At 41.9% G+C, this 26,794-nt stretch overlaps 2 protein-coding genes across 10 annotated transcripts in view; one reads left to right on the top strand and one right to left on the bottom strand.

Moving 5' to 3' along the window:
* The window catches only part of CTXND1 (cortexin domain containing 1), a 50,371-nt gene extending 29,541 nt beyond the window's left edge, over positions 1-20,830 (top strand). For 3 of the 4 annotated variants that reach the window (XM_068696316.1, XM_068696315.1, XM_068696314.1), the window contains 2 exons: positions 13,949-14,126; positions 18,732-20,830. In XM_068696316.1, coding sequence (XP_068552417.1) covers positions 18,786-18,965 — 180 coding nt within the window. In that variant the 5' untranslated portion in view covers positions 13,949-14,126; positions 18,732-18,785 and the 3' untranslated portion in view covers positions 18,966-20,830. Of the gene's footprint in view, positions 1-13,948; positions 14,127-14,154; positions 15,561-18,731 lie in introns of those variants that run through there. The other variant, XM_068696317.1, reaches the window with a different exon arrangement.
* ARNT2 (aryl hydrocarbon receptor nuclear translocator 2) overlaps positions 1-24,950 on the bottom strand; it is a 175,542-nt gene extending 150,592 nt beyond the window's left edge. For all 6 annotated transcript variants that reach the window (XM_068696302.1, XM_068696303.1, XM_068696305.1 and 3 more), the window contains exon 1: positions 24,399-24,950. In XM_068696302.1, the coding sequence (XP_068552403.1) occupies positions 24,399-24,444 (46 nt within the window). In that variant the 5' untranslated portion in view covers positions 24,445-24,950. The remainder of the gene's footprint in view (positions 1-24,398) is intronic.
* Positions 24,951-26,794: the final 1,844 nt, after the last annotated feature.

Below are 26,794 nucleotides of genomic sequence, written 5' to 3'. Positions count from 1 at the left end.
GACATCCACGTTGCAACGATACACAACACTTCTCACCTCATTTGCCTTATTAACAGCTAAACATTATAGTTTGTGGTTTAAAGTTTGAGTGTTGGAAGGGGAGGCAATTTGTTTCACTGTGCATTGCAAATGAGATACAATGGGAGAGCTTGTGGTAGCAGGAGAGCAAAAGCTTGTGCTGCTGAAGCACGGGACCAAGGACCACAGCAGATACGTCTCTCTGCAGAGATACCACAGACTGACCTGCTGAGTGTAAGGCAAGAAATTTAAGGCCACCACTGAAGATTTCAGTCTATGGGTTTATCTACAGAGCCCATCAAAGTCCCTGTTTGCCAGCTCTCAGCTTGCCATCTACATGTGTGCAAAGTAATCATAAATCCTTACAAGGTCAGAACACTACATTTTTAGACGCTTTGTACACCAGTAAATATTTCCAGGCAGAATGGAGAATCAGTTAGGTAAAAGTCAAACCCATAAAGAGGAACTTTCTTTTTAAAAGTGAAGATATTTAGCCCTACAGAGCTCAGTTTTAACATATTTTAAAACAGGATTTAATAAAATTCACCAAGCTCAGAGTGTGAGAGATGTGGAAAAGGACATTTCTAAAGTAAAGGTCAATCCATAGATGCATACTCTTTGTGATATGTGCTGGCATTGTTTTGTTGTTGTTGTTTGTTTTGTATAGAGAAAAAAATAGGAAAGGAAAGAGGAGTCAAGAGTATTTACTCTTGTGACTTCCCTGCTTGCTGCCTGGAAGAAAGCCTTAGCATTGCTGTATTAACTGGCACCACAGCCTATATTTGCAAGATGGAGAGCTCTGCATAACATTTTCCTGACTGCCACTGTATGTCAAACTAGATGGAAGATGATTTATGGACTTTGCTGTTTACGGGGATAGATGAGAACAGAATTATGCCTAGTTCACTGTGTCCCAAATAATTCCTTGAGGTTATGAAGTCTGTATAATGCCATGTTACCATAGTTTTATGCTTGCATAAAATCAGAATAACAGAAAATGAACTACTGAAGCAGAATACATCGGAAACATACCAAAACACATAGTACTGTGGAAGGTGAATTTCTCTGTGGCCAAACCACATCAGTACTGGAAGCCATGAGGATCTACCATGTTTTTACTTCCAGTTAATATCCAGTGCTTCCACTGGAACACTCCTAGACTGTATCTGTTATTGTATTATCTGTGCAGCATTTGGCACACTCTATCTAAAATAGTCCTGCCAATTTTAGCGTATAAACAAATGATTTTGAGAACTAAATACTTTCTCTTCTTAAAAGAGGAGAACTCAAACCATCCAACAACAGCTAACAATATTGTGTCCTGGTAAGTAAAATGAGAAGGATCCTTCACTGATTTAAAAGCAGGATGCAATACGATGAACAGTAACAGAGATGCGGTACTCTCACAGCAGCATGGAGATGACTGCTACCTTTCTTGAAAGCAGTTCAGAGGCACTATAGACAAGATCCTACAAGATTGAAACTGGAAGTTACATGTCAGAGATACAGAATAAGGCTGACAATCAATACGCAAATCCACTGTTATTGTTTTTACTTACTGTATACCTTCAAAATATGATTATGGAACTCCAGGTTTTTAAAGGATGATTCCCAGGGGTCTGCTTATACTGTCTGCCAGGTCTTGACAATGACAGATCTGCCATTCAAGAATTTAGGCTGATCCTAAGAGCTAAGGCTGTTTTTGTCATTTATTAATGTTACTACACTTAGAAACTTAAAATGGAACATGAATCTACTTGTTAGAACAGGTTAGAGGTTTCATTTTAATACATAAAATTTTGCTTTCATAGACATGTGATAAGGCACTGAAAAAATAGCTGTTGTTTGGGGCAAATACTACTTAAATGGCTAAGTGAGGCTGCAGTCTCAGTAAGTGTGCGGTAGGATTTACTCTTCAGTTACAAAATGGAAAAGTCCAATATTTGTAAATGAAATGCTCTTTAAAAGAGTTAGGAAAAATTCCTGTTCTGGGAAGAAAAGCCTTCCAAAAAGATTTCTATCTACTTGGTCCAAGTCCAGAGTTCTTTAATGGTTTTGTAAGCAGTAATGTTTTTGTTCTGCAAGACAAATTCCCATTGATTTTAGTTTCTAATGACTGCTAGGTCAGGCTTTCTCTATATTTGCTTAATTAATTAGTCTGACCTTCCTTCCATGTAATACAAAGGATGACAAACTTCCATTTTACCAGCTGTTTGAATGTTATTCTAAAGCACTTATGATGTCAAAGGCTTTGTATAAATTTACTAAGCATCTATTTCTAGTTGTTTTTTTTTTCAAAAGTGCCTTGTCAGCATGAATTTATGATTTATATATTTTCAGCTCAATCTGATATCCCTTGTCACATGGATTTAAATTAACGTGTACACACTGACCTGCAGGAAAGATAGCTACTGTTTCTTGAGATATGAGGAAGTCATTTGAATTCCAGAGAAGACTTCAGATAAACTTATTAATTTTTAAAGTTGGAAGTTTCCTGCAATGCTTCAATTTTCTGCTTTGCCATTCAACGGTGGAGGTGGAGATTGGAAAGAGAAGTACTGGATCCAGTACAAAGACTGCAGCGTACAGACTAGTCTAGGTGTCATCCAGTAAAACAAGCAAATACTTAGAGGCTGCATTTAAGTCTGACAGTATTATTTGGACTTAGGTAAAAGTCAAAGGCACAGGAATAGATTGGCTCCTAAATTGTGCCTGAGCACCTCTGTTCTCATTAAAGTCAATGAGAATTTAGGATTTAAGAACCTAAGTGCAATTAGGTATGTTGGCCTTGTGCTTCACTTCTCAGGGCTGCCATAAGTGCATATTATTGTTATGCATTTACTGAAGCCCTTACATGAAAAAATTGTTTCAAATAGTTCAGAGAAACCACCTAAAATTAAACTCTCACCCTGACTTTTGTATGGTTACAAATCAAATTTATTTTGACAACAGGTTAACATAAGACATGGCCCAGACAGAGAGCCTAGAGCTAGACAGATTGTATGATTTAATGCTCTGCAATTAAAAGACAAAACCCAGAGTTGCTGCCTTTCAAATGTGTATGTTAAAATTTTGCCAGGATTCTGTTGTCTGCATGAATGCCAGTGAACTGGAGCAGTTGCCATGCTACTTCATGGAAAATTATTTAAGGCAATGCTTTATTTAGTCTGCTTAAAGGTGATGAGATAAAACACCAAGCTGGTATTGCAGAAATTATTGTAATATTATTTTTTTTTCATTTATTAATGCTGAGCTACCTGTACTACAGCCAATTTCAAGGTATTTCAGAAGTACACTTATTCTTTGGCTAGAGAACAAAAGCCTTCATTCTAGACAAGGGTAAGATAAATAATATTTTCATTCTAGGAGCCTACAGAAAACTACTTTTCCTAGAATTTTCCATGCGTAGGCAGAGAAAACAGTCTTGATTTTACCGTCTCATCTTACGGGTGAGATATTAACTTCTTTTTTTGGCCATATCTGACAAATGACATATAAGCCAACCTTTTATCAGAACAGCTGGAGTCCCAGGTTTGAAGATCTCACAGAAGAAAACCTCAATTCCTGTCTACGTGCTTCTGTAATGCAATGAACTGCTTATGATGATACATTTGGATTTAGCCTTTCTCATACTACTGACTTAGTATAAATGATTTTTCCACCTGTCCTTCTAACACTATCTGTCATTTTTCTCTTTCCACCAGGCCCCCTGAAGTTTGCCAATATAATTACCCTTGTGGTCACTACCAAACCTGCCCTGGGCTATTATGGGGGAACTTTTTTAACCTTTCTGACTGAGGGAAAACAACACTGACTGTTGTACCAGAGATCTGACATTGTAGTAGAGGGAAGAGAAAAAGGAAAAGCAGCAGGGTACAAGTACTCTCAACTCACATCTGACCTCTACCCTGTACCTCTTTCTAGCAGCTTAACTTTATACAAGCACTGGAAAACATTCCTTCTGCTCACAGGGGAAAAAAGCTGGGTTTTGATTCTAAAGGCCCCAGATATGTTGCTGTTGCCCCATGGTTGAGTTTATCAGGGCAGAGGCAGGTGACTGTCAGTACTGAGTGACGATACCTGACTTGTGAAAAACCACTTCTGTTCCATACTGCTTGACCCAATGAACAGAGCCAGTTAACTGCAAACCCATCCTGATTCCATGCTACAGCATTGTGCTAAGTCCTTAATACAAACTGTTTTCAGAATCTATTTTAATCAATTAAGAACAGTTGGACCCTTTCGTGTCTAGTTACTGTAGTCTTATTATGCATTTAAAATTCAATTATGGACAGGAAAATAATGTTCATTCTCTACTGACCCCTTTATCTTTATACTCAAGTGGATTGAGCCTACTTCTCATCTGCATTCAAAGTCCCAGCTGCTCACTGACGAGCAGATTCAGTAAGCTTTTTGTATCCCGTAGCAGTGCGGCACTGCTGTCTGTAAGGCCAGGGTGTGTGGTGGGAGTGGGGATGGCTGCTGGCTCTTGAATTCTCAGCCTGTTCCAAGTTCATTCTCAGGGTGGTGATTCATGAGGTAGAAAAGAACCTATTCCAGTTCCCGGGCTAAGCTTTGCAGGGTTAGAAAAGCTTCTGAAGCTTAAAAAGTATATATTAACGTTAAAAAATAAATAAATGGGAGAGAGGGAAGGGGAAGGAAACCAGCTTTTAGAGTCAGTTCCTATAGCAGAGCAGATTCTTGAAATTGTGAGCTATCCAACAGACTGGGGGGAGAGCGACAAAGGTGAACACAGAAGTGCACTGTGAAGGAGTTTTTCTAAACATAAATAAATAGCAAATGATCACACTTTCACTGCAAGAAGCAAATTTGCAGGAGGAGCAATTTATGCTCTAAGATCACCTCAGCGATTGAAATGTCTCCATACATAGTTTCAGCAACCAACAAGCCACATCTGAAATTTAGGACAAAACAGCAAACAAAAGCTAACTACATGACAGTAATGCAAGGAGCTTGCTATCATAATTAGTGATGTCAGTAGACCTCAGGCAGAAAGGTGAGGGGATTCCCTGCTGATAAGCCGGCTGATACATGTACCAGAGTGGTACGTAGTAAGGATGTCCCAGATTTCTTACAAGCAGATCTGTATTTGTTCCTAAACAGTACACTTGTATTGTCATTTGATGGAGATATACAGATAGACCAGCTATGTTTCACCATTAGATTGCTAATATAGCTTCAAGGTTATATTCATTAGAAACTTGGCAAATGCTTTAATTGCTATCCACTGCAGTAGGTCACTAAGAAAAAAAAAAAAGAAAAAAAAAAAAAAAAACAACCAAAAACAAAGAGTGTGGCATTCAATAGGCTACTCCCTAGGCTTGTAAGTTGGGAAAAAACAGCCTACTGGGACTTGAGGCCACTGTGAAGAGTTGTCACTTCAAACTACTCTTCCAGTAGATGCTGAGGGGACAGTTTGAACATCGTTCTTTGTTGTCAAAGTTGCTACCTACCTTAGGGTTTTATGCTGTTACTGTAGCTTGCCAACACTTCCTACTAAAAACTGCATATCAGTAGGACTGGCTCTCAGATGATTACTGGCACTTCTTTTTGCAAAGTCAAAACTCCACTTGGACTTCATTTTCAAGGAAAAGAGAGTTTTATTAGTTGGCAGGTGAGGGGAGGTGATACCAAGGGGAATTTGTTTTGGGAATGCAGTGTTCCAGTTAGAGCATCCTTTCTGGCAGAAAGGCTTTCCTCAAAGACAAAGTTCAGCAGTGTTTACTGAAACTGCTTAGCTTTCAGACCCACCTTAGGTTTTATGGAGGCTTTGGAAATGGTGCTTGTCATATCACTGCATAATATGGGAAATGCCAAGTGTAGGCTGTCAGCCTTTATGGCCCACTGATTTCAGATATGCATCTTGGAGACACAGGCTTTAGTCACGCTGAATATCACATTGAGCCTCCCTTTCCTCAAACCTCACTGACCAGGTGTCCATGTGAGTAATACCTGATCACTGCCATATGCCTCAGAAAATAATTGCCCTTAATTTTCCTGCTTGTGAGTGACACTTGACAGAAAGATGCTATTTGTCAAGCACAGGTAAGTCCAAAAATACTAAGTTAAAGTGAAGCAATAAGAAGTTTCTATCTGCCCACAATCTGTCTGAAGTCAATGCAGTTTTTATGAGGCATTTTATTAGAAAGAGAATTTCTCTAGAAATCAACCTGCCCACTACTAGGCCAGTGTTTACAGAACTAATATAATTCAAGGGTGCTCACAGTCAAGTAAATGCAAGCCAAACATTATTCTCTGCTAGGGAAGAGTCATTCAAAGAAGGGTGCGATGTGCAGATTATATTTTAGCATGCCCATAAAGTCTTATTTTCTAGCTTAGTGCTGTACATCTCTCTGCTTTTGAAAGGTTTGCAGTTACAATGTTCATTCAACCCAGGAAAGATGCCCCGAGCAGCTTTAACATATGAGTCCCATTATTTACCGAGCATATCAGTACAGGATGACTGACCTTGGTAACTTTACATGCATCAGAATGCTTATGAGCAGGTTCTCTACCCTCCTTCCCATGCTCAGTCTTCTTGAGCAAGAAGCCAACATATATCTTTCCTACTCCGAGGCTTGGTGCATACAAAAACTAATCTTTATGGCAGTCTGAGGCTATTTTCCATTGCTGTCACCCCATAGTCCCTGAAAAGCCATGGGTGCAGTTTGGGTAGTCACATAAATAGAGAAGGTTTGGCTAAATCTCAGTTTGCAGAGCAGGCTTAAATAGAAAGCACAGCATTGAATTAAAAAACATTGTGCAGAGGTGGAGGTTTCTGATATTCAGGGAGCTTCCTTGTATCTCGCTTAATATATTAGCTTTAGTTATTAATAGTTGCCTTTGGATGGTAATTGTGAACATAGACACGCTCTCAGAGTGTTCTTATTACACCTATCCACCCCTTACAGATAGTCTGAGGTCTGCCTATTCTCACCCCTGTTCTTCAACATCATTTGCAGGGGTCTCGTTTTTTATCAACGCAGAACAAAAGTAGATAAAAATCACACCTTTTTAGTAAAGATAAAATATTTTTTCCCCCAGACATTGGGATCTGATAATTCTTAACATTAATCTGCAGTGACAGGGGAGAAGATCATGAATTTTATTATTTTTATAAAGCAGGTACTGTCAGAAATACTGCAAAACTGATAAGAACCAGTTGCCCTTGTTCACCTCCTAAGAGAAGACTTATGTTGAACTATGATGGAGTTAGGAAGGCTCTTTCCTGCACTTGACTCTTGCCCCTCCTCAGTCAAAACCCCATTTTAGGAACACTGAGTGTTCCTGACACAAGAATAGGAGTCACTTCTGAATTCGGCACTGATGGAATAACACCATGCAGAACTGCAGCTGAGCAACTGAAAAGCTGGCACTGTTTTTGGGCCAGTTTGCTGTCCTTCCAGATGCTCCTGGACTCAGCTGGTGCATATTGAAACTGTGGGAGATCTGGAGTCATTCCTTACCAAAATGCACAGTGCTGGGATCATCTAGAAAACCTTGCAGGGAAAACAATCCAAGGGGAAGGAAAGAACAGCTCATCCAAAACCAATTTCAGATCTGTATTTGCACATATATTAAAATTTGCCTTAGAAAAAAGCTAGTTTTGTAAATGAGAAATGACTGCAGTCCAGTTGGCTCCTACCCTAGTACGGATCTTAGCATGGAAGTACACCAAACAAGGCAGGAAAATTTAGTTAATCCTAATGGTATCATCAAAACTTGGTCCCTGCAGCATTTAAAAGATCCTTGGCTGGATGCTCTGTACTGAGTTCCATGCCTGGAGAGATGGGGATCAGAGAGAGGTAATTGCATCTTTCTCAGGACGTACTGATTTGGGGATGTAATGTCTATCAGTTAAATACACAGTTGTTTCTGTCCAAAAGTCATGTTCTGCAACTAGCCCCTACTGCCTGCACTTGCAATTAACCAACTTGCAAACTCCAGGGACTTGCAAAGCAGCTGATAATCCCTTTGACCATTTTAAGTGTTTAAAGAGAAGTCCTTGATGGAAGGTGTTTATTCCTTAGCCCACTAACTTGCTTTCAAATTATGATCTCAGTCCACCAGAAACCAAAATAAGGAAGGTGGATGGAAGCAAGTTTTCACCAGCATTAATTTTGAGACATTCAAGCACATTCAGAAGTTAGCGTGAGCCCTGCAAAAAGACCTTCAAACTGCTGAGTCAGTTCAGGCAAGCCCTTGTTGCTCACTGTACATTAGGTTCGCTTTGAAAGTGTTCCTTGTGGCTAATAGCGCATTAATAAGGTATTGGCTGTATAGCACTGTCAGATGCTGTGCCAGAAAACCAGCCTGTTATAAATTGAACAGGTACAAAGGTTCTGGCAATCTGATTCCCAATGACCCACTGACAAGCTACTGATGTAGCTGAAGATGTGGAGATGGAATGTAATTGCACACAATCTTTTTAATCAAGGACTACATTTCCAATAACCTACTGAAGTGACAAAGAAAACAACATCAGGCTGTAATACATGGCTCGAATCAAAGCTCCTTTGGTACAATCTTAATTAAAGAGTACCTCTGACTACAAGTCTTACAGAATAGTCAATGAGCTTCCAGCTGAGGAAAGGATCTTTCTCGATTTGATGAAATGGCTGCACGTGTATTTGGAGAGAGTGTAATCAGGAGAAGGAAAGCAGAAACACAGGATAACACTCAGGCCATGGGCTGAACTTGGTAATGCCACCAGTATAGGTTTGGATGAGAGGGAAGCAGGGAGTTGGCATTAACCATCCCCAACAACACGAAGCACAAAGCTGTGGCCAAAGCCATCACTAGCAGAGGTCAGAGTGGCTTCAGGGAAGCTACATCCCTGCCTAGCTTGCAGCAACCCACAGGGACTTGAGTGCTTGAGGGCTCCGGGCTTTGAGGTGATCAATGGAGCATGTCCCAGAAACAGGCATGAACAGCAGACTCATTGTGTAGCTTTACACCACCCAGCCAGTCTTCAGTGTCCATTTGTTCTGTTCTGGTGGGCACTAAATCGGTATTCCGCCCACCTCATGCCACCAAAGGCCATTCAGAAAATGCCTAATTGCTTTACCATTCTCAGAGATCATTTTTGACTGCTCTGTCTTTGATTTAATACAAACTGTATTCTATTCCCATCCACCTGGCACAACTCAAACATGCTCTGCAACTAAAAGATACTGAAAGTGTAGAAGTTTGTTTTCCTTTTGCTGTGTAACCCCATTAACATAATGACCTGTCTCAGAAGTCAAGTAACTTTAACAATATTTGCATGATCTGCCCTTTGCCAGCCAGCCTCAATGCTGAAAAACAGTCTTGGGCACATTTGATTTACTAGCACAGATACAGCCCACACGTCCCATGAAGGACAACAGACAGAGACCATAAACAGCTGGGACAGCCTCAGGACCCTGACTGATCCTCGCTCTCCTAAGCAATAGCCCATTTATCCTCTAACCCAGCCTCGCTCAGTGACGCACAGAATTTGGAAGCTGCTATATTTGTCATGTACCTGCTGGAGACTAGAGTTCAATTATCCTTAAACTCTTATCAGGATCTTTCACTCCTGCCAGCGCTGCCATGGAAATGTAATGCATGTCCTGCCTCAAGGTTTTGGTTCATTTGTAATAAAAATCATCTGGCCTCTCTGAAGGAAAAGGCAATCCATCCCCACTGGGAGACAGTTGAAAAAATAATCTATCCGGATGCCAACTGGATCCTCATCAGAAAGCTTTTGTGCAGTATTCACAGACTGAACTGTACAAAAAAGGGGGCTGAAAAGTGGGAGATTGGGATGTTGAACTGTTTGCTCGCACTGATTCCAGAGGGTGCTCCAGGCACTCAGCACCTCCAAAAATGGGCCAATACTCAATCTCCCAGTATTTAAAAAAAGTTCCCTTGAGAAGAGAAAACAAGGAAAAACTAGTAATATTACTAATTTTCCTGTTGGCAAATTATAACAAGAATTGGCTGACATGCTGCAACAAGTCTGCCTTTCCAGCTGGAGAGGGTGAGTAGCACTGAGCTTTCTGATGCCTCCCATAGCACTGAGCTCTGCTCCTGAACCAGCCCTAACCCAAACTCTCCTCAGAACACCTGGGGCCCTACCTTCTTGTTTCTGATCCTGGGATTGTTTTCTCCAATTCCTCATACCAGTGAAAAGAGATAAATCTGTTTAAGTAGGGCTGTTTTTGCCAATGTTTTCCAAGGTTTCTCCTTAGAGATATTTTCTCCTTACTCAAGAAATTACTGGCTTCTGGACAGTTTCTTCTGTAGGTCAATTTTTGTTCAGTGACCTGGCAACACATGCTGAAAAATATATAACAACATTTCCTGATTTGCAGTCAGATCTGTATTACTATCAGGAGCATCTCTAAGTTCCATAGCTTATTCCTTCACTCTTTAAGTTTCCTTTGCAAAACCTTTTTTTCTTTTTTTTTTCTCCAGTTTAAGATAATACGTATTTCAGCTGGCATTGTGCCTCTGATATCACCACAAAAACAGAAATATCACAGTAATTTGTCTTCTGTGGACTTAAGCAATTCTAAAAAGGAACAGATAAGAGCAGTATCTTTCGTGGGAGCCCAGTGTAAAGCTCTATAATTTTGTTTTGTTTTCAACCAGAACACAGAACTCTGGACTTTAAGCTCTGTTCATTCCTATACTTATTTTTTAATCATATCCCCTCAAATTTCTAAGTATCTGAGAAAACTGATTCAGAATCCTTTTAATACAGACATCATATATTTGGACTGATGAGTACTTGCATACACAGAACTCCTATCTTTTCCCGTAGCAAAGATAGCTATAACTCAGTTTTGAGTGTGTATTGTTAAATGAATGCCTTCCTGAACCAGGAGTTTCTGTCATCAGTGGGAATTTAGCTTTTCATATTAAATAAGCTGTTCAGCAACGGAGCAGGGCTATGTGATTCCTTCATGCCAGTGTCAGTGGCAGTTATACATATGTAACTGAGTTATTTTTGTAAGCTTTCATCCACAGTACTTTTCCTCATATCAAAATATTTATGCTGCCTCAGTCTGAGCCAGGCATGTTGCTTCTGAAAATGAAAGGTCAAAAGATATCTGAGAAATATTCTGCAAGTTAGAGAACACCGGACATCTCCACCACAAGGTAAATGAACAGTCAAGCAGAAAAGGAGCTGCTATTCCACCTCAAAGTGCAGCTTATGTGTTTGTGAAAATATCATCAGATCAAGAGCGGAAAAAAGCAATGCTTCTCCTTTTCCCTCTCTGTCAGCTTTGCTGCAATGAAAAATATCCACGTGGCTATTCTTATGATTCTCCTGTGGAACAACCTCAGTTTAATTTATAAAATAACTGACAAGAACAACAGGCATGTTTGTCTCTGTCCATACAATTTAAGCAGCATGATGTTTAAACAGCATATAGTCCATTAAACTGCGTTCACGTAATATCTATTCAGACCTTACAAGCCTTGGCTTAAAGGCCAAATCCATTTGTTTCTCTACAACTCCTCTGTTTGCCACTCACCATGATTAGAGAGGATGCACACACTGTGCATCATACCACTGAGTGATGAGAAAAGCAGCCTCAGACTCCTTATCAAAACACATGCTGAATGAAGGATGGACTTGCTGCAGGCAGGCATTGCTTTTTGAGCCCATCTAAACTTTACATGTCATAGGCATTGCTTTGGATCATCTACTAAAGGATTTTCAATGCCTGATGAATGCTCCCAACAGCCCTCTTGGGTGGAACTGAGTTCTTCAAGAACAAGGATGGGGCAAACCATGTTGCAAAATCAAAGCAGCTCTCCCACACCCACTGCAGAAACACAAATGGGGAACCAAAGAAGGGGTCCTGTGCACAGGACTTTCTGCTTTCCTTTTGGAAAATAGCTGGACTATTGGCTCCCACATTGCTCAGAGCCCGGCCAGCTGAAGACAGTACTAGTGAGATACAAAAAAAAACAACCAACCAAAACAAAAAAACAATCCTCTGAACTGGGGATCCAGTGCTCTCTCATGGATTGTATAACAGCTAATAGAAAAACACTTTATAACATCATCCCTGGGTTACCTGCCTTAGTTTAGCTAGTGTACATCGCTCAAGTCCTAGCTCTTCCTAGCAATGTGTTCGGTAGCTAACAATCCCTAAGGTGCACCCTTGATTCTGCCCTGCTTTTACCTCTGAACTAATAGTTCCAGTCTTATAAAGCTTCCTAAATGTTCTCAGGATCTCACTTCAGCAAAGTTTAATCAAGGATTATCCACACCAACTGAACTTTAGAAGACTTGAGAAGCTTTTCTCTCCAGAGGCCAACTCTCCATCATTTAGCTCGATAGCCCTAAGAAGCAACTCCCTCCCAAGTATTTCTCTTCTTCTTTGGCTAACAATACCACATGCTCCTCGAGTGAGAAATCATTATTTGATTTAGGATGCTCTGAAATTATAAGCAGCCCACAGTTATTTTAAGTGTGTGTTGCATCTTCTTCTCAATGAAGATTAATGTTACACTTACCACGGGGTTATGCCAGGAGGAAACATTTGTGCAACAGCAATTTTTAACACTTTCTTCGGATTGATTTATGTGTTTATTTGTTTTCAACTTTTTGGGCACCCGTAAATGATGTCTTTAGTCTTCAGAGGGTGTACTGACATCGAGTAATTTATGACTGGCTAAAAGCAAGTTTATTGAGGGAAGATTATTTATTGCCTGACCATAACCAAGGTGGCTAGATTGAATGAGCTTGCATAAACTAAGCTGAGTGTAAAGATTTGAAGTCAGTACTTAAAACAATAAATAAAAAAAACAAATGTTTTAAACCCAACAAATAGTGGGTTAAAAAATAGTTTAAACCTGTGTGCTACAGGTACGTTGAAGAAGTCATGCTCATAGAAGCCAGAGTTACTGAAATAAAGTATTGATTTTCTGCTGAAAGAACTGTAAGTATAAAAGGACAATTAATTTTTAAATGAAGGTAGTGGTTATCTTATTGCTCTCTGGATATAGAAAGAAGCCCATCTGTCTATATCAATCTACAGCATTTCACTTTGTGCTCAGAGGCAGTGAGTTTTTAATCGAAACTAGATTGTTAAGAACATTAGAGTATGATTAAGTGTCCAGACTCCTCTTTTATGGATTTGAACTTCAAACCGAAATCAAGTTCATTTGACACACACAAAATACATCCCTGAAACAGCATTTCAGCTTCCTTCACCTGGGATTTGGGGTCATTTTTGGCTCGTTCTTCTCTCCAGCCTTCACATCCTAACTCTCAGTTTTTCCACACCAGCATCTCAGTCTCACCATCTCTGTAGGCATCCTGAAGACAATCAGGCACTGTTACTGCTTCAGTTTTAATTACCACTACCTCCTCTCTTACAGCATGCACAGATGTCTTGTCCTACAACTGTCTGCTCCAAATAGTACCAGAAACTTCAGTTAGCAAAACTGGGTGGGGAAATGTGTTTGTCACCCAAGAACTTAAGTTTGTTTGGTTGAAGTTATTGTGTGTAAAAAATACCATCCCCAATCAGACCGAAAAATCAAATTCACTGTTCTTAAATTGTTGCTGTATCAGCTCAGATCAACCACATTATTTTAAGTTGCTAAAGTGTTTCACTTAGATTCTGACCATTTTTAAAGAAAAACAACTAAAGAGGCAGAATCAATTAGCAGCATCAATTCAGATCTGGTTCATCTTTCACTATGGATTAAAAGCATGGGTGTTGCTTAAGAAATAATGTAACTTTGGGCTCAAACATTGCTCTCTATACAGCATAAATGTTCAGTGATTTTTGCCAGAAAGTCCCACCTTGCATCTGACTGTATGATTGCCTCAGGCTGTCACTGAAGTGAGTCCCTACTGCTTAATGACTCTAACGCCCACATCCTGCGTGATGTGCAATTGTGATTTTTTTTTTTCCAGAACACACCGGTGACAAGAACTGCTTCCAGGTCTGGATGGACGTGAACCTGAGTGGAGCCTGAATGCAGCTGAAACCACACTGACTAACAAAACTTTTAAAATATGACTACAGTAAGGATTTTAACTCCACAATGCTGCCATGCCGGGATGTGACAGGCTTTCTACCCAGGTCTGGAAGGTAAGAATCTGCTTGCATGTATGAAATTATATAGTTTCCCTTCCCTCTGCACATTTATTGTTTTGGGAAAAGAGCAGAGGATATTAAAGAAGTGTTTTGAAATGTATTCTATGGGCTGAGATGAGTGGAAATATAATTAACCAGTGTAAAAACTGGTACGGTTTAGACAAGCGCTCTGCACTACATGGTACATTATTAGCTTGTGTTTAAAGTGACAGTGCCAAGATTTTCAGGTCTGGGGAAAAGAAAACATCTTTGAAAGTACTTTACCTTGGTATGAATGAACATGAAATTCAGCCACACCAATCAGCATGAGCATTATATAGAAGGTGTAACACAGCTGACATACAAAAGAGGATGCCAACATTAAAAAACATATAAAAATGAATATATCCTCTTATCTGTGGCAGTCCATGCAAAAAGTGCTAGGAAACAAAGGCGAAGACCAAATGCTTGGGACAGATTCTCCATTGAGTTGCATGAGTTCTTCATCCCCAGGCCACAGTCCCTGCCTGTTATACCACACAACTCATGGACCACAGGATTTCCTGACTGCAGCAGTGGTCAGACAAGAAGCAGGGGGAGCAAGAGCCACCACACCAGATGATGCCAACCCCTCTGAAGAGATATAAAGGTGACTGGTCCTGGCCAGGAAATCCACATGGAGCCAGGTGCACACGGGCACTTTTGGTACTGAATTACCCTGACCACTGCAACAAGCTGGCACAGCTCCATCCCTGGGGTGCTTCAGCTGCAGGGACAGAAATTTCTTACATGAGTCACTGCAAACAAAGGCTTTGGGCTGGGATCAGGCCACCAGAGTTTATAGGTGGTCTTGTCTAGATGCAAGAAGGTACTTCTATAAGTGGCTGTGATGCCCATCTATTCTTAGAGAGATTATATCAAAACACCTCGGGATCTACAGAGGTGCAGACACTTGAAAGACTGCTAACCTGCTTAATAAATTTGAGTCTGGGGTTGCTCTTCATCTGATGGCTTTTATTAAACCAAATGGTTTTCAACAAATCTGAAGAAATTAAAAATATTATTCTACAGCTGGGTACTCACAACCTGGAAAAAAGTCATTTTCTAAAATTCACCTCTTCAGAGAAAACTTGATCAGTCAAGTGTGAACATTAATAATTGTTTCTGCTAATCTTTTTTCTTTTCCCCTCCCCACACATATGCTGTCAGTATCACCAGTAGTGATAAGAGCAAAGCATCCAGCCTACTAGTCTGCAGCAGGAGCAAGAACTGTTTTCAGTAGAACTATGGTGGCCTGATGGATTTCACATGCAAAACTGGTCTGCTAATGCACCCAGCACATCCCCCGTGGCTGAGAGCACTAGTGGGATGTGCAGGCAGGGCCTGACTCAGTTTCAAGATAACCATTCCTGGTGAAGATGTGAAGACATCTGAGCAAATAACTGCTTTGTAGGTGTCCCTCTCTTGCTGGTCTGATCCTCAGAGGCCTGATCTAGAGCAGCAGTATGTTCCAGCAGCAATAAGTGAATTTGGAAACAGCAAACTGCCCCAGACACAACCTCACGCCAGTACCTAGACCTGCTCAGTGCTAATGGCTGTCCCTACACTGCCAAGCATGCTGAAATGGGATTGCAGAAACTAACAGTGCAGAACACCACCAAATGCCTTCTGACAATTGATCTGCCATGCGACTCGAGCACGGGCATTACACTGGCACTGCTCTGACAGGCTGGGTCTGCAGGGGAAGCCCTCCCCTCCCACAGTGCTGCTGCACAGACAGATCCAGGTGAGCAGCCAAGCTGTGAGTGAGACTGACCCAAAGCCAGGCCCTTCTGGCCAGCCCCAAGAAATATGTTTTCCATCTCTATTGACTTAATGCAGAATAATAGCCACATCATAGAAGCCTTACGTTTACGGGGAGAGCAGAAAGAAGACGTACAATTTGTCTAACCACAAGTTTACAACACTGAAAATGTTGACATTTTGACAAAATATATTAACTTAAGCCTGAAAAAAATCAGACTCAAGCTGTCACTAATTTCATGCGTAAACTACAAGTCAGATGCCATATGCTTTCACTCTGATCTCTAAAAGCTTTCTGCCTGGCATGTCCTTTCCTTTCAGTAGGAGAGGGGGCTACATGATAGCTCAGGTGTTTCATAGGAAACATCCAGACAGTCCTATGAGGAAAGGAGCACTTTAACCACATCTCCCATGAGACTGTGATGCCCTTTGAAAAGATATTCAGAGGGCTGGATCTCCTAATGAGAACTCAGAACACCAAGTATTTTTTTAAGGTACATTTAATTGAAAATGTAACTTTTCAAAGATTATTACTGATGGAAATTTCCAGGTAGTTCTGAGTTAACTTAGTGTGAAATAACAGCACGTGGTACAACAGGCAGAAAGTCAGAGGGAAGAATCAGATCCATTCCTGTGGGACCTTCACAAGAGTACTGAAAAGGACAAGACTGCATTAGTAGTTTAACAAATTTTTTCTTCTGCTCCACAAGAAAAAGTGTCCACACTTAATACTCAGCCTTGCTGAAAAAGTCTTTACTTTTACTAATTAACTAATTAAGTTTTAAGTTATAATGTAAGGTCTCTTGGTTAGCAAAATAGGTCTAAAAGACTCTGCAGAATTGTTTTCTCATTATCAGTGCTATTTTCTCAGCACTGGAGACTCTGCGGAAAACTATGAAGTCTCCTAACCAACTAGTGACCAAAATTCCTCGAAGCCCCCAAACCTCAATGAAAATCTGTGAAATTTTTATCCATTCCTTGAATCCACTCTTCCTCAAACACAGCCCAGAATCACAATAACTGCTAATATCCAATGGTGGTGACTCCTGCAATAGATTTCAACACAATTTGGCTTCCAGGTTCTTCTGGAGCAGCAGCAGGATCTTCTCCTATGGCAACTCATGCCAGCAACACCAGTAAGAGTCCTCTCTGTTATTAAAGACCTCTAGTCAGGCCAGGTGAGCACCACAAATCTTACCCCACTCCCCAGAAACTTCTTTGTAAGCCTAAACTTGGTCTGTCCTAAGGGTCAGATAAGTAAATGCACAAAAATATCTGCTTGGTTTCATGCACTTTTGTCTCATCAGCGTCTTTCAACTCCCTGCTGCAGGACTGGCTGTTGCAGTAATTTCTGTGCTTTCAGGAAATAGAAATCTGCCATCCTTGTGCTTAAAATAGACTAGAGAGCCCAGCTGAATTATACTTGTTTGTAGGAGCTGGGAGTTGGCGAGACTGGAAAACAACTTGAAAGGAAGTAAATTATGAGAGCAAGTCTGTGATTTTTATTTTATTTATTTTTTTTTAAACAGAAGGTCCTCAGCTCACCCTGGGAAAAATTCTCAGGGCATAAGAGTTCGGTAGCTGCTGGGACACCCACAGCTGGCACAGCAAGATGGTACAAGAACATAGTGCTACAGCCAGATGTGAGTTGCTACTGGAACAGCCCTGCCAGCAACATCACATCCCTGGAAATGGAGCTGGGCAAACTTGGCTGTGTAGACCGAGCCTGTGCCTGGGATTTCCTCACTGCATTAATGCACTTCTAGAGAGCAACTGCACTATCTGATACCCAAGTTCCACCCAATTCCCCCTGTGGTTTAATATCTTCTCTTCCCATCTCTCTTCTCTAAACTAAACAGGGATCAGTTCTCAGATTGGTTATTTGCTTTGATGTGACAGACATGGTGGTTTATTTTAAAGAGGCATTCCATGTTCTTACTCCTTTACAGTAGAAACCCTCAACAATTCTACCCCCCACCTTGACCAGGGGTGGATGTCAGGAAGAGTTTCCCCATCCCTGGGCAGTGACTCATTCTGTGAGTCAGCTCAATTCCTCTCCCCATCATCATCATACTGAAGCAATCTGGGGTACCACCTCACACACTACCCAGCAGCATCCCTGCAGAAAGGTGCCTCCGCTGAATCGATTCTGCTTATAGATTCAGATGAGGTCAGAAGAGACCTTCAGCAATGCACACATCTGCATTAAATAAAATAACCCATGTAGGAATCACATAATCACCCATAGCTCTCTGGGTGATAAAACACACTCTTAAAAGGATATTGCTCCTAAAAGTAATGGATTGCCTAAAGAACCTATGAGTAGCAGAGATTAAACATTACGGAAAATAAGTACGCATAATTTTCACTTTGCTTTGTGCCAGTGAGAGACAGGAAGTGTTTGGACAGAGGGAAAAATTGGGATAGAAACAGTCTGTTCTGCCATTTGTCTGGTCTTCCACATTAACAGAGGAGAGGAAATATTTTTATGACTAGGAAATAACTGAGATGAGAACAGTGTCTGGACCTCTTAAGAGATATTTCAAGTGGATAGCGTTCATTCACCACTGTTCCTTTTTCTTTTAACACCTGTTTCTATTGTCTGGCATCTTAGCAAGAAACATTCATGGGCTAAATGAAGATGGAGATGAGGATTCTCCTGCTCACAGCTATGCTAGCCAAGCCATGACATCCCCAGCAGGTTTATTTCCCTCCAAGAACACATCACAGATATTCCAGATATTGTTTCCAGTTGTACCCAAGGCTCCTCATGCTCAGGGCAGCAGTCACCAGTGTCTAACGCTGTTTGTTTTGCAGGTGGTCGATGATGTTAGCAGCAAATATAAACCCAGATGAGGAGCGGCAAAAGCAATGGAAGGACCAACCCCAGAACCCGTGTACGTTGATGTGGACAAGGGACTGACACTAGCATGTTTCGTCTTCCTCTGCCTTTTCTTGATTGTGATGATCATTCGCTGTGCAAAAGTCATCATGGACCCGTACAGCGCCATCCCTACATCTACCTGGGAGGAGCAGCATCTGGATGACTGAAAGGACTTCACTAGACTGAGCCATAAAATGCTGCAATCCAGGAGGCCTTTCCCTACCCGGAAGGCAAGCACAAATAGCCATTTTCAGACATGCAGGGCAACTGCAGTATCTTTAAGAGCACGTAGATCAGATGATTCTTGCTCAACAGATCAGGATATTGGCAAGCCATTCTCACAGCACAGTTAATACTATGCAGCAACACATTTTAATGAAAACAGTGATCATTGTAACTCAAGTAGCACAAGACTCTCCAGACTTATGCTGTAGCACAGTTTGCCCTCTCAATATCTCCCACAAATCCAGGGCTTTGTTCAGAAAACAGAATTTGGAAAAGCAACAAGAATATTTTATCTTCCCTGAATGTTTGCTTCAAATAACTTCCCAATTCATTATATTTGTTTTGAAAAAAGGGACAGGTTTTGTATCCCAGAGTAGAAGCACTAAAACACCATTGCTAAGGAGGGTGCTATGATCAGATTTATTCTCAGATAACTTGGTTGTTGGCATACACTTCATACAAGCAGTCACATTTCCAGTGATCAGAGTACAGAAGTACTCAAACTACAGTTCCTAAGAGGTCATGGAGTATGGTTGACCCTGCAGACTCCCCTTGCTCTATCCTGCTCCTGGAAAACACTAGATGTTTTGTCACCTGCCATAGGTCTATGGATTAACCAGAAGTACCAGACCACTTGCAATGATCTTGATAGACATCAGAAATTCATTGAGCAGAACTTGGACACCACTGGCTTCAACTACATAGAGCGTGCCATGATTTTCAGAGAGCAATTCCACATGATACTTCATTGATCTTTCCTTTCAGGCACAATTCAATGGGATCACACACAGATTAAAGACAATAAGCAAAGACATGGCTCCTAGCTTTGTCAGATTCTTTAGCATAACAGGTACAGTAGCATACAATAATACGCATTCTACCTCGAACAACTTCAGCACCTTTAAAAGAATTTTTCCACAAATTTGTAGGTTGATTTCCTTCTCTCTGTACATTTCCTTCTCTCACTTCATTAAGAAAGCCATTATGAAAGAAGGCATAAACAAACAAGGGAGCTTTGAAAATGTATTATTTACCTTTTGAAGAGTGATGTTTGAGGGATTCCTGTGTCCGATATTCCTCAAGTTCTAAGGTTTGACAACAGCCACCTTTCCTGAGTACATGTTGGGCCTAATAGATTGTAAACAGTTGCTGAAGCAATAAGGAACAGGTACTACAACTACAATTATCATGCGTAGACAAGTCCTGAAAGCACAAGTTTGTAAGAAGGGCATTTCACTTCTTTACCATCCTAAATGACTTCTAGATTCTTGCCATAAGACAAGGTACAGTGGTTGAGAAAGGCAGAAACAAAGGTCAGCGCAAAGGATTAGGATGTACACTTTGTAGGTTACTGCTCTCAGCTCTGACAGATTTGTTTGGCCACCATACAAAAGTTTTTCTGTGCCTCTGTCTACTCACTTGTAAAATCAGTACAGTAACAGTAACTTGTCTCACTTTTGTCTGTATTGTACCACCATAAAAAGCACTTGGACAGCCTCGGACATGAAAATAAGGTATTGATTTACAGGTCTTCCCTGTGAAACTAAAGGGGGAGAAGGTCCAAATCTCAGTATACAGCAAGTAAAGTTCTCCCCAGGCACAGAACTTGTCCAGCCCTCCATTCACTCTCATTGAGACTGGAATATCCCTGGTCATGCCAATGGCACCTGGCTTTATTGCCTATTCCAATGATTTCTGAGGACACTGGAGGAAAGGTGTTCAGCAACAATTAAAGAATAGCAGGTGGTGAGGTACGTGGAAAGTTTTGCATGCATCTTCTGCACTAGGCTCAATCGCACAATTTCTGGTTCTCTGTTCTAGGAGATCCCATTCAGGAGGCAGGAGATTTGAGGATCAGCTTTTATCCTGCTATTCTCTAACAAGAGACCTCCGCTGCTTCAGTTACCCCCTGCAGGTTGCTCATCAGGCTGTTATTCAGCCTCAGTTTCTGATAGCCAATTAACCACCAGTAATTGAATATTTTCACAAGTGTGAATGCTAACGTTCACCATAATTTGAGAAAATATGGTCACCTCTTATTCATGAGTGTGCCTATCTATAGGATAGGAACTGATGCCCTAGCTCAAAGGAGATTGTTTCTGTGCTCTGGGCTAAAGTTTAGAATCCATTTTTTTGTCACTATCCTAATTTGATGCCAGTGGGGGTACAGAATAAACAAAACACAAAAGAAACCTGTTTCCAGGTTAGAGACACTTTCATTTTTTCAGGTAACCTGGCTACTTGAGGAGTACCCGCATGGTTTGCTGTGCATCACCAATAAGCCCCTGGTCAGCTAAGGGCTTATACACACACTTAAGTTGAAGCCCGAGCTGGCCACCCGACTACCCAGTGACAAGGATCAGCCACTCGCCATGTCCGTGGCTGGGTAGGGACAGTAATGCACAGCCCTCATAGGAACAAAGCCTGTATGAGAAACCATGACAAATGATGGGGAGACAAATTAACAAGTTGCTTCACAGAAGTATTTGCCATTATTTCTATTTCCAGCTAATGCAAGCCAATTTTTTTCCCCCCCCAAAAAAAAATATTTTAGAGGAAGGATCCCCCTGGGTAGCTCAATTTTCTAAAAAGGCACTTATCTTTCTGATATCACCTATCAAGTCCTGTTCATGACTGTCTAAACACCAAAAGGATTGTTTTTATAAAGATAACGTAACCCAATCCTAATTTCTGCCTTCCACCAATGATTACAAACAATCTCACCACTCTAACTTAAAGCAATATGGAACATCATGGCAAAAGCAGAAGTTTCATCCTGCTTGCCTTTGAGTTGGGAGCTGCCCACCCAAGACATGTTCATTACTCCAGCTCCTGCCAAACCTGAGCCTGTGAGCCCGGTTGGCAAAGCTGTGTTCCTGGCCAGAGGAAGCTTTGTGTTAGCAGGGGGCTGCATCACTGGGCTTGGCAGTAATTTTGGCTGCATGTAACAAGTGCCTCTGCTAGTTTTATTTTTAATCATTATGCCATACCACCAGCAATTGCACTCAGAGGAAATAATGCAAATTTACTGCAAATGTATTTACCTAATGCAATAAACAGCTTCTACACTGAAAGACTGTCAGTTGTGGTTTGTGCTGCTTGCCAGGATCTGAGATGGAGATCATGGAGAGCACGGAGCATCTGTGGGGTCTCTCTGAAGAAGGCACAGAACAAGGTACATGCTGAGTGAAAGGCACCCAGGGCACTCCTCTTGAGAAAGATGGAGAGGGAAACTGCTATTTCTCTCACCTCGTGAAAGGACTCAGCTGCCTCAAAGCTGACCCCTGCAGCAAGTTCTCTGGCAGAGGGATCTTCGTGCCCACAACCCAGCTTGCCACAGAGATAAACCCACTGATAAATCATTAACCATGTCCTAGTCAAAAACAGACTGGAGCCCCCATGCTGCTTTCAGAGCAGCTACTAGGGCAAGTAAAAGATCAGACCTGAACTGAAGCTAACAGTGGCTGAATTTGGGCAGACACCCCAGAAAACAGTGAGCATAAAACCTTTTTTTTTTTTTTTTTGAAAAAAACAAGGACCAGTGCCAACCAAGAACCACACAAACACTGCTGCAGCATGCAAAGGTGTCCCCAGCTCACTGGGCCCTTGAGGGTCTCAAAGGGTAACTTCAGTCCACACAGCTAGAGCTCAGAAGCGGGACTTGGAGGGAGAAAACACCGTGCTCAGACTCCAGCAGTCTCCACAGCACGCCTGGGGAGGTGAGCACAGAAACCCTGCCTATTGACCAGCCTCACTTTTATCAGCCATCACTGGTGCCCCAGAAGAGAAAAGGGGAGCATGAGATGAAGGCAGTGCCTTTTCCAGACAGCCACAAATTCAACTTCCCTAGAGCCAGACCGATGCTGGCCCCTTGCATTATCTGCACACAATCCCATTAGCACATTCGGGCCATATTCAGTGCATTCAGCACCATCACAACAGCTTCAGCTGAGCTGCTCATGCTGTGAAAGTGCTGCCTAATGCAGGCTGGACAATTTAAATTCCTCTTTTCCTCTGCCTCCCATCGCTGTCTCTGACCCTGTCAGCCCAGATTTGCCAGCCTTCAAACCACTTGTCTTAGCTGTCCTGTGGTTTTACATCTCGGGTGAATTGATTTAAATAAAGGATATTAAATCCTGAATTTTAACCATGTCTTAATGTAGCCATGGGAATTCTTGATTTCAATCTACATTGCTTTGCATTTGCACTTAAATATATTTTCTTTAAAAACAGTTAATACCCTCTGGCCAGCATTCTTTTTTGCTAACCAGGAGAAAAACAGTGATCACACATACATTTTTAAAACAATGCACAGCTTAAAACCCCTAGATGCATTTATGCTGAGGGTTCAACTCAGTCAGTTCACAGCAGTATTAGGAAATGTTAGTTGCAAAACTCTGTGTTAATGACTGGGACTTGGCCAGGCAACTCAGAAGAAAATCAGAAAACAGTCAAAATACATTAAAAAACACATTAAGCATGCTGAATCCATAATGAAAGAGAACTTCATTAAAATATATTTTATATTTAAAAGTAAATGGATTTTTCAAGCAGCAGCCATGCTACTCATAGTAAGTTTGTATAGGGCAAGATTGGGCCAGTGCTTCAGCATGTTCTTTGCATACTTCCAAAGACTTCCAAAGCTTTAAATCAATTTTAAGGTTCCAGAAACACTCTCCATCTCTCTCACTGAGCAGTGACCATGTGAGCATCCTGGACAGAAGCTGCAATCAAGCCTGAAAAATGGCCTCCCATATTCCTGCTTAAGGCCAAACCTATGTGAATATCATTATCAGCAGTGCCCATTTTAGCAAAGTCACTACCTTGACCCTGAACAGCCACTGAAAAAGCATTATACTTTGAATAATTACTGCCTGGTTAATAAAGGAATTAAGAGTATTGCTGACTTATTACTGCTTTCATCAACACTGATGTTTTTCTCATCATATCGCATCAATTTCTAATTAGAACCTCTGCAGAAAAATATTTTTGGTGAAAAAGGCCAGTATTTCACACTGGAAATCCAGTGTTTTGTTTAAATTCAGAACTATGCTTTAGGGTTTTATTCTGTTCTTTTCTTTTGGCACACAATTATACCACAGCGCTATCATAAATTATACCCAGCTCTTTCATTACACACCAACCAGCTGACACTTTGATCTAGAAAAAGATGCATCTTAAACAGTATCAACCAGAAGCTGCCCTTAGCTTTTTTTAACAGCAAAATAAAACCAGATGGATTAAGGTACAGGAATGTGATTCACTGTGTCGTTATAAGGCAGCATGATCCCGAGGCACCCCTATGCCCTTCTATCCAAGGTCTCCCCACTACTCACCCCCAGGATGGCAGTGAGGAACTGCCACAAAACACTCACCAGCATGGAGGGAGCTCCAGGCAAGCATTGAAGCTGAGGTTTCCATCAGCTGTGCTTTTCCCTCTCCTCTGCCCAGGGAAGCAGCAGCTTCCTTCCCATGCAATATTGTAAAGCTCCAAACGAGGCCGCCTGGATGGGTTCTACTTTTCCTCCAGGCCTCTGAAGACACAAGGAGGAATTTCTTCTCCTACATCCAGGTTGTAAACTTGGTGCTATGACACAGCAGAGGAGCAGGAGCTCTGGGTTTGACTTTTTTCCTTTTGTTGTTGGAAGCCGGTATACAAGAAACTTAATGAAAGCAGACTTATATTAAATTAAAAGTAATAAACTCTGGAAGCAAAGAGAGCCATGCTCAAATCTAATTGCAGCAACAGCTTCCAGAAGCACAGAGGAAGCTCTCTGCAGAGAGGGACAAGCCATTTCAAACGTCCCTTTAAAAAATAAACTCCTCTCAGCACCAGGTCTGCACACTTTGCTGAGAGTCCCCAAGCACCCTCCTGCTCTAAGGACCTCACTTTGAAGCCTCAAGTTCATTTCACTCCTGCAGATGCCTTCCCTAAAAAAAAAGGAGGCTTCCAGCACCCTCAGCTTTTAAAGGCCGAGCCCACAAAGTGGACACAGCTGCCCTGGATGAGGCCAAGTCCTCACTAGGTGCCCGGAGCACCTGGGTGTTTTCCAGAGCTTTCTTTGTGGTACTACGGGACCTGTAGCATTGCTGGTTCCTTAGCAAGTGAAAACAATGCAATTTTTGGGACGTTGCCATGCAGATATACCCTCACCTCAGGCAGGATGCCCTGGCGGGGGGGGGTCAGGGGGGTATTGGTACTGTGGGCGGCCTAGGCTTGCTGGGCCTGCTCCCCGTCCCCACAGTGCGCACCAAAACCAGGCTCATCTCTTTCTCCTGAAGGTGAAACGTCACCTTGGGCATAAAAACCATTTCTCTCCTTTTTTAGCTTCTGTGGGACTGTGGCATCATGACAAAGCCACAACGTGGGGCAGCCACAGCTTTGCTTCAAGGACAGCATGAGTTATTTCTAAATCCAAGAGGGAAGGTGTCAATTTGTGGTTGTCCTTTGGGGTCAAAAGAGAGCATAAAGCATCCTATCAACTGACAACCGAGTCAGAGTACAATAAATTAAATATCTATCTAGTAGTCCAATTCAGGGAATCCACAAGAGCTAGAAGAAAAAAATTACTTTTTCTTGATAAACAAATAGCCACTGTTTTCCTGGCCAGGCCATCCCTTCTGGTAACAGTGGAATGTCTTTGGCTAAAATTTTTAGTGGATTTAGGGATGATCCTCCCAGTATCATGCTTGGAAAGGACCATTATTATTGCACACTGAGGCTGCCTGGAAGAGAGCCCGTTTCAGCAAACACACCCCGTTGCAATGATTTATCCACTCTGTCACATTTTTTCATTAATCTTCATTCCAAATTCGCTTTTCTCTCCTGCCTGGCCAAGAGGTCACATTCCTGATGAGTACTGGATGCTCCCCCTGGATGACATTAAATATCGGCATGGCCCGATGCCATATTGCCTAGGCTTTGAAGCGGATGGGCCCAGACCCTCTCCTACAGGGAGCTCCACAAACAAGACTTTTGAACTCAAAAGCTCCATATAGCCAACCCTCCTGCTGCCCACCAACTCCAGCACAAGGGGCTTCTGGCTCTTGGGATGCAGCTGCAGCTGTAGGTGGTGATGCTGTGTGGGCACATTGCCCAAAATTACCCGCAGGCCTCAATAGGAGCAACCGGGCAGCCATGGAAAACAGCTCATCCTATTGTCCCTGCATGAAGCCAGCAGCCTCATCAGCCCCTTCACTTTGAGGAACAAGCAAATATTTAGCGAGTTTCCCTTGCACCGTACCAGAGTTCATTATCTGGTCTCCCGAGCTCCTTCAGTCAGTAATACCCTCTAATTGATGTGATCTGGCACTCGGCCACGGAGTTAAATTGATTTGTAGGCCAGCAGGACGTGGCAGATGCCCTTTACACTTGAGACAAGTGTTGTGTGGCTTTGTTTGCTGCCCGCTGCAAGGAGCTGCCATGGCACTGGGTGGCACAAAGGAGGGGGGCAGCCTCCTCCATGTCATGGCCCCTGGGAGGTGACAAGGTGGGACAGCCACCGCTGGGTGCCTGGGGACAGCACCGGCCACCACGGTGATGCTGCTTCCCTCCCTAACACCAGGGAAGCTGGTGCACAGCCTTTGGTACAGCACAATTTGTTTTCACTCTGTTTAAAAGGTTGTTCAGTGCCTCGTTGTTTTGCCTTCTTGTGCTTTCAGTTGCATCGATGATCACATTTGCCAATTGCTTTGTTATGTGTTAGTTGAGGGCATGCTCCTGTAGCTCTTCTGTTCGGAGGGGTTCACAAGTTTTTAGCATCCATCTGAA

This window comes from Anas acuta, chromosome 12 (genome assembly GCF_963932015.1).
Source record: "Anas acuta chromosome 12, bAnaAcu1.1, whole genome shotgun sequence".
Classification (NCBI taxonomy): Eukaryota; Metazoa; Chordata; class Aves; order Anseriformes; family Anatidae; genus Anas; species Anas acuta.
This window is presented reverse-complemented; position numbering and strand designations above follow the sequence as displayed.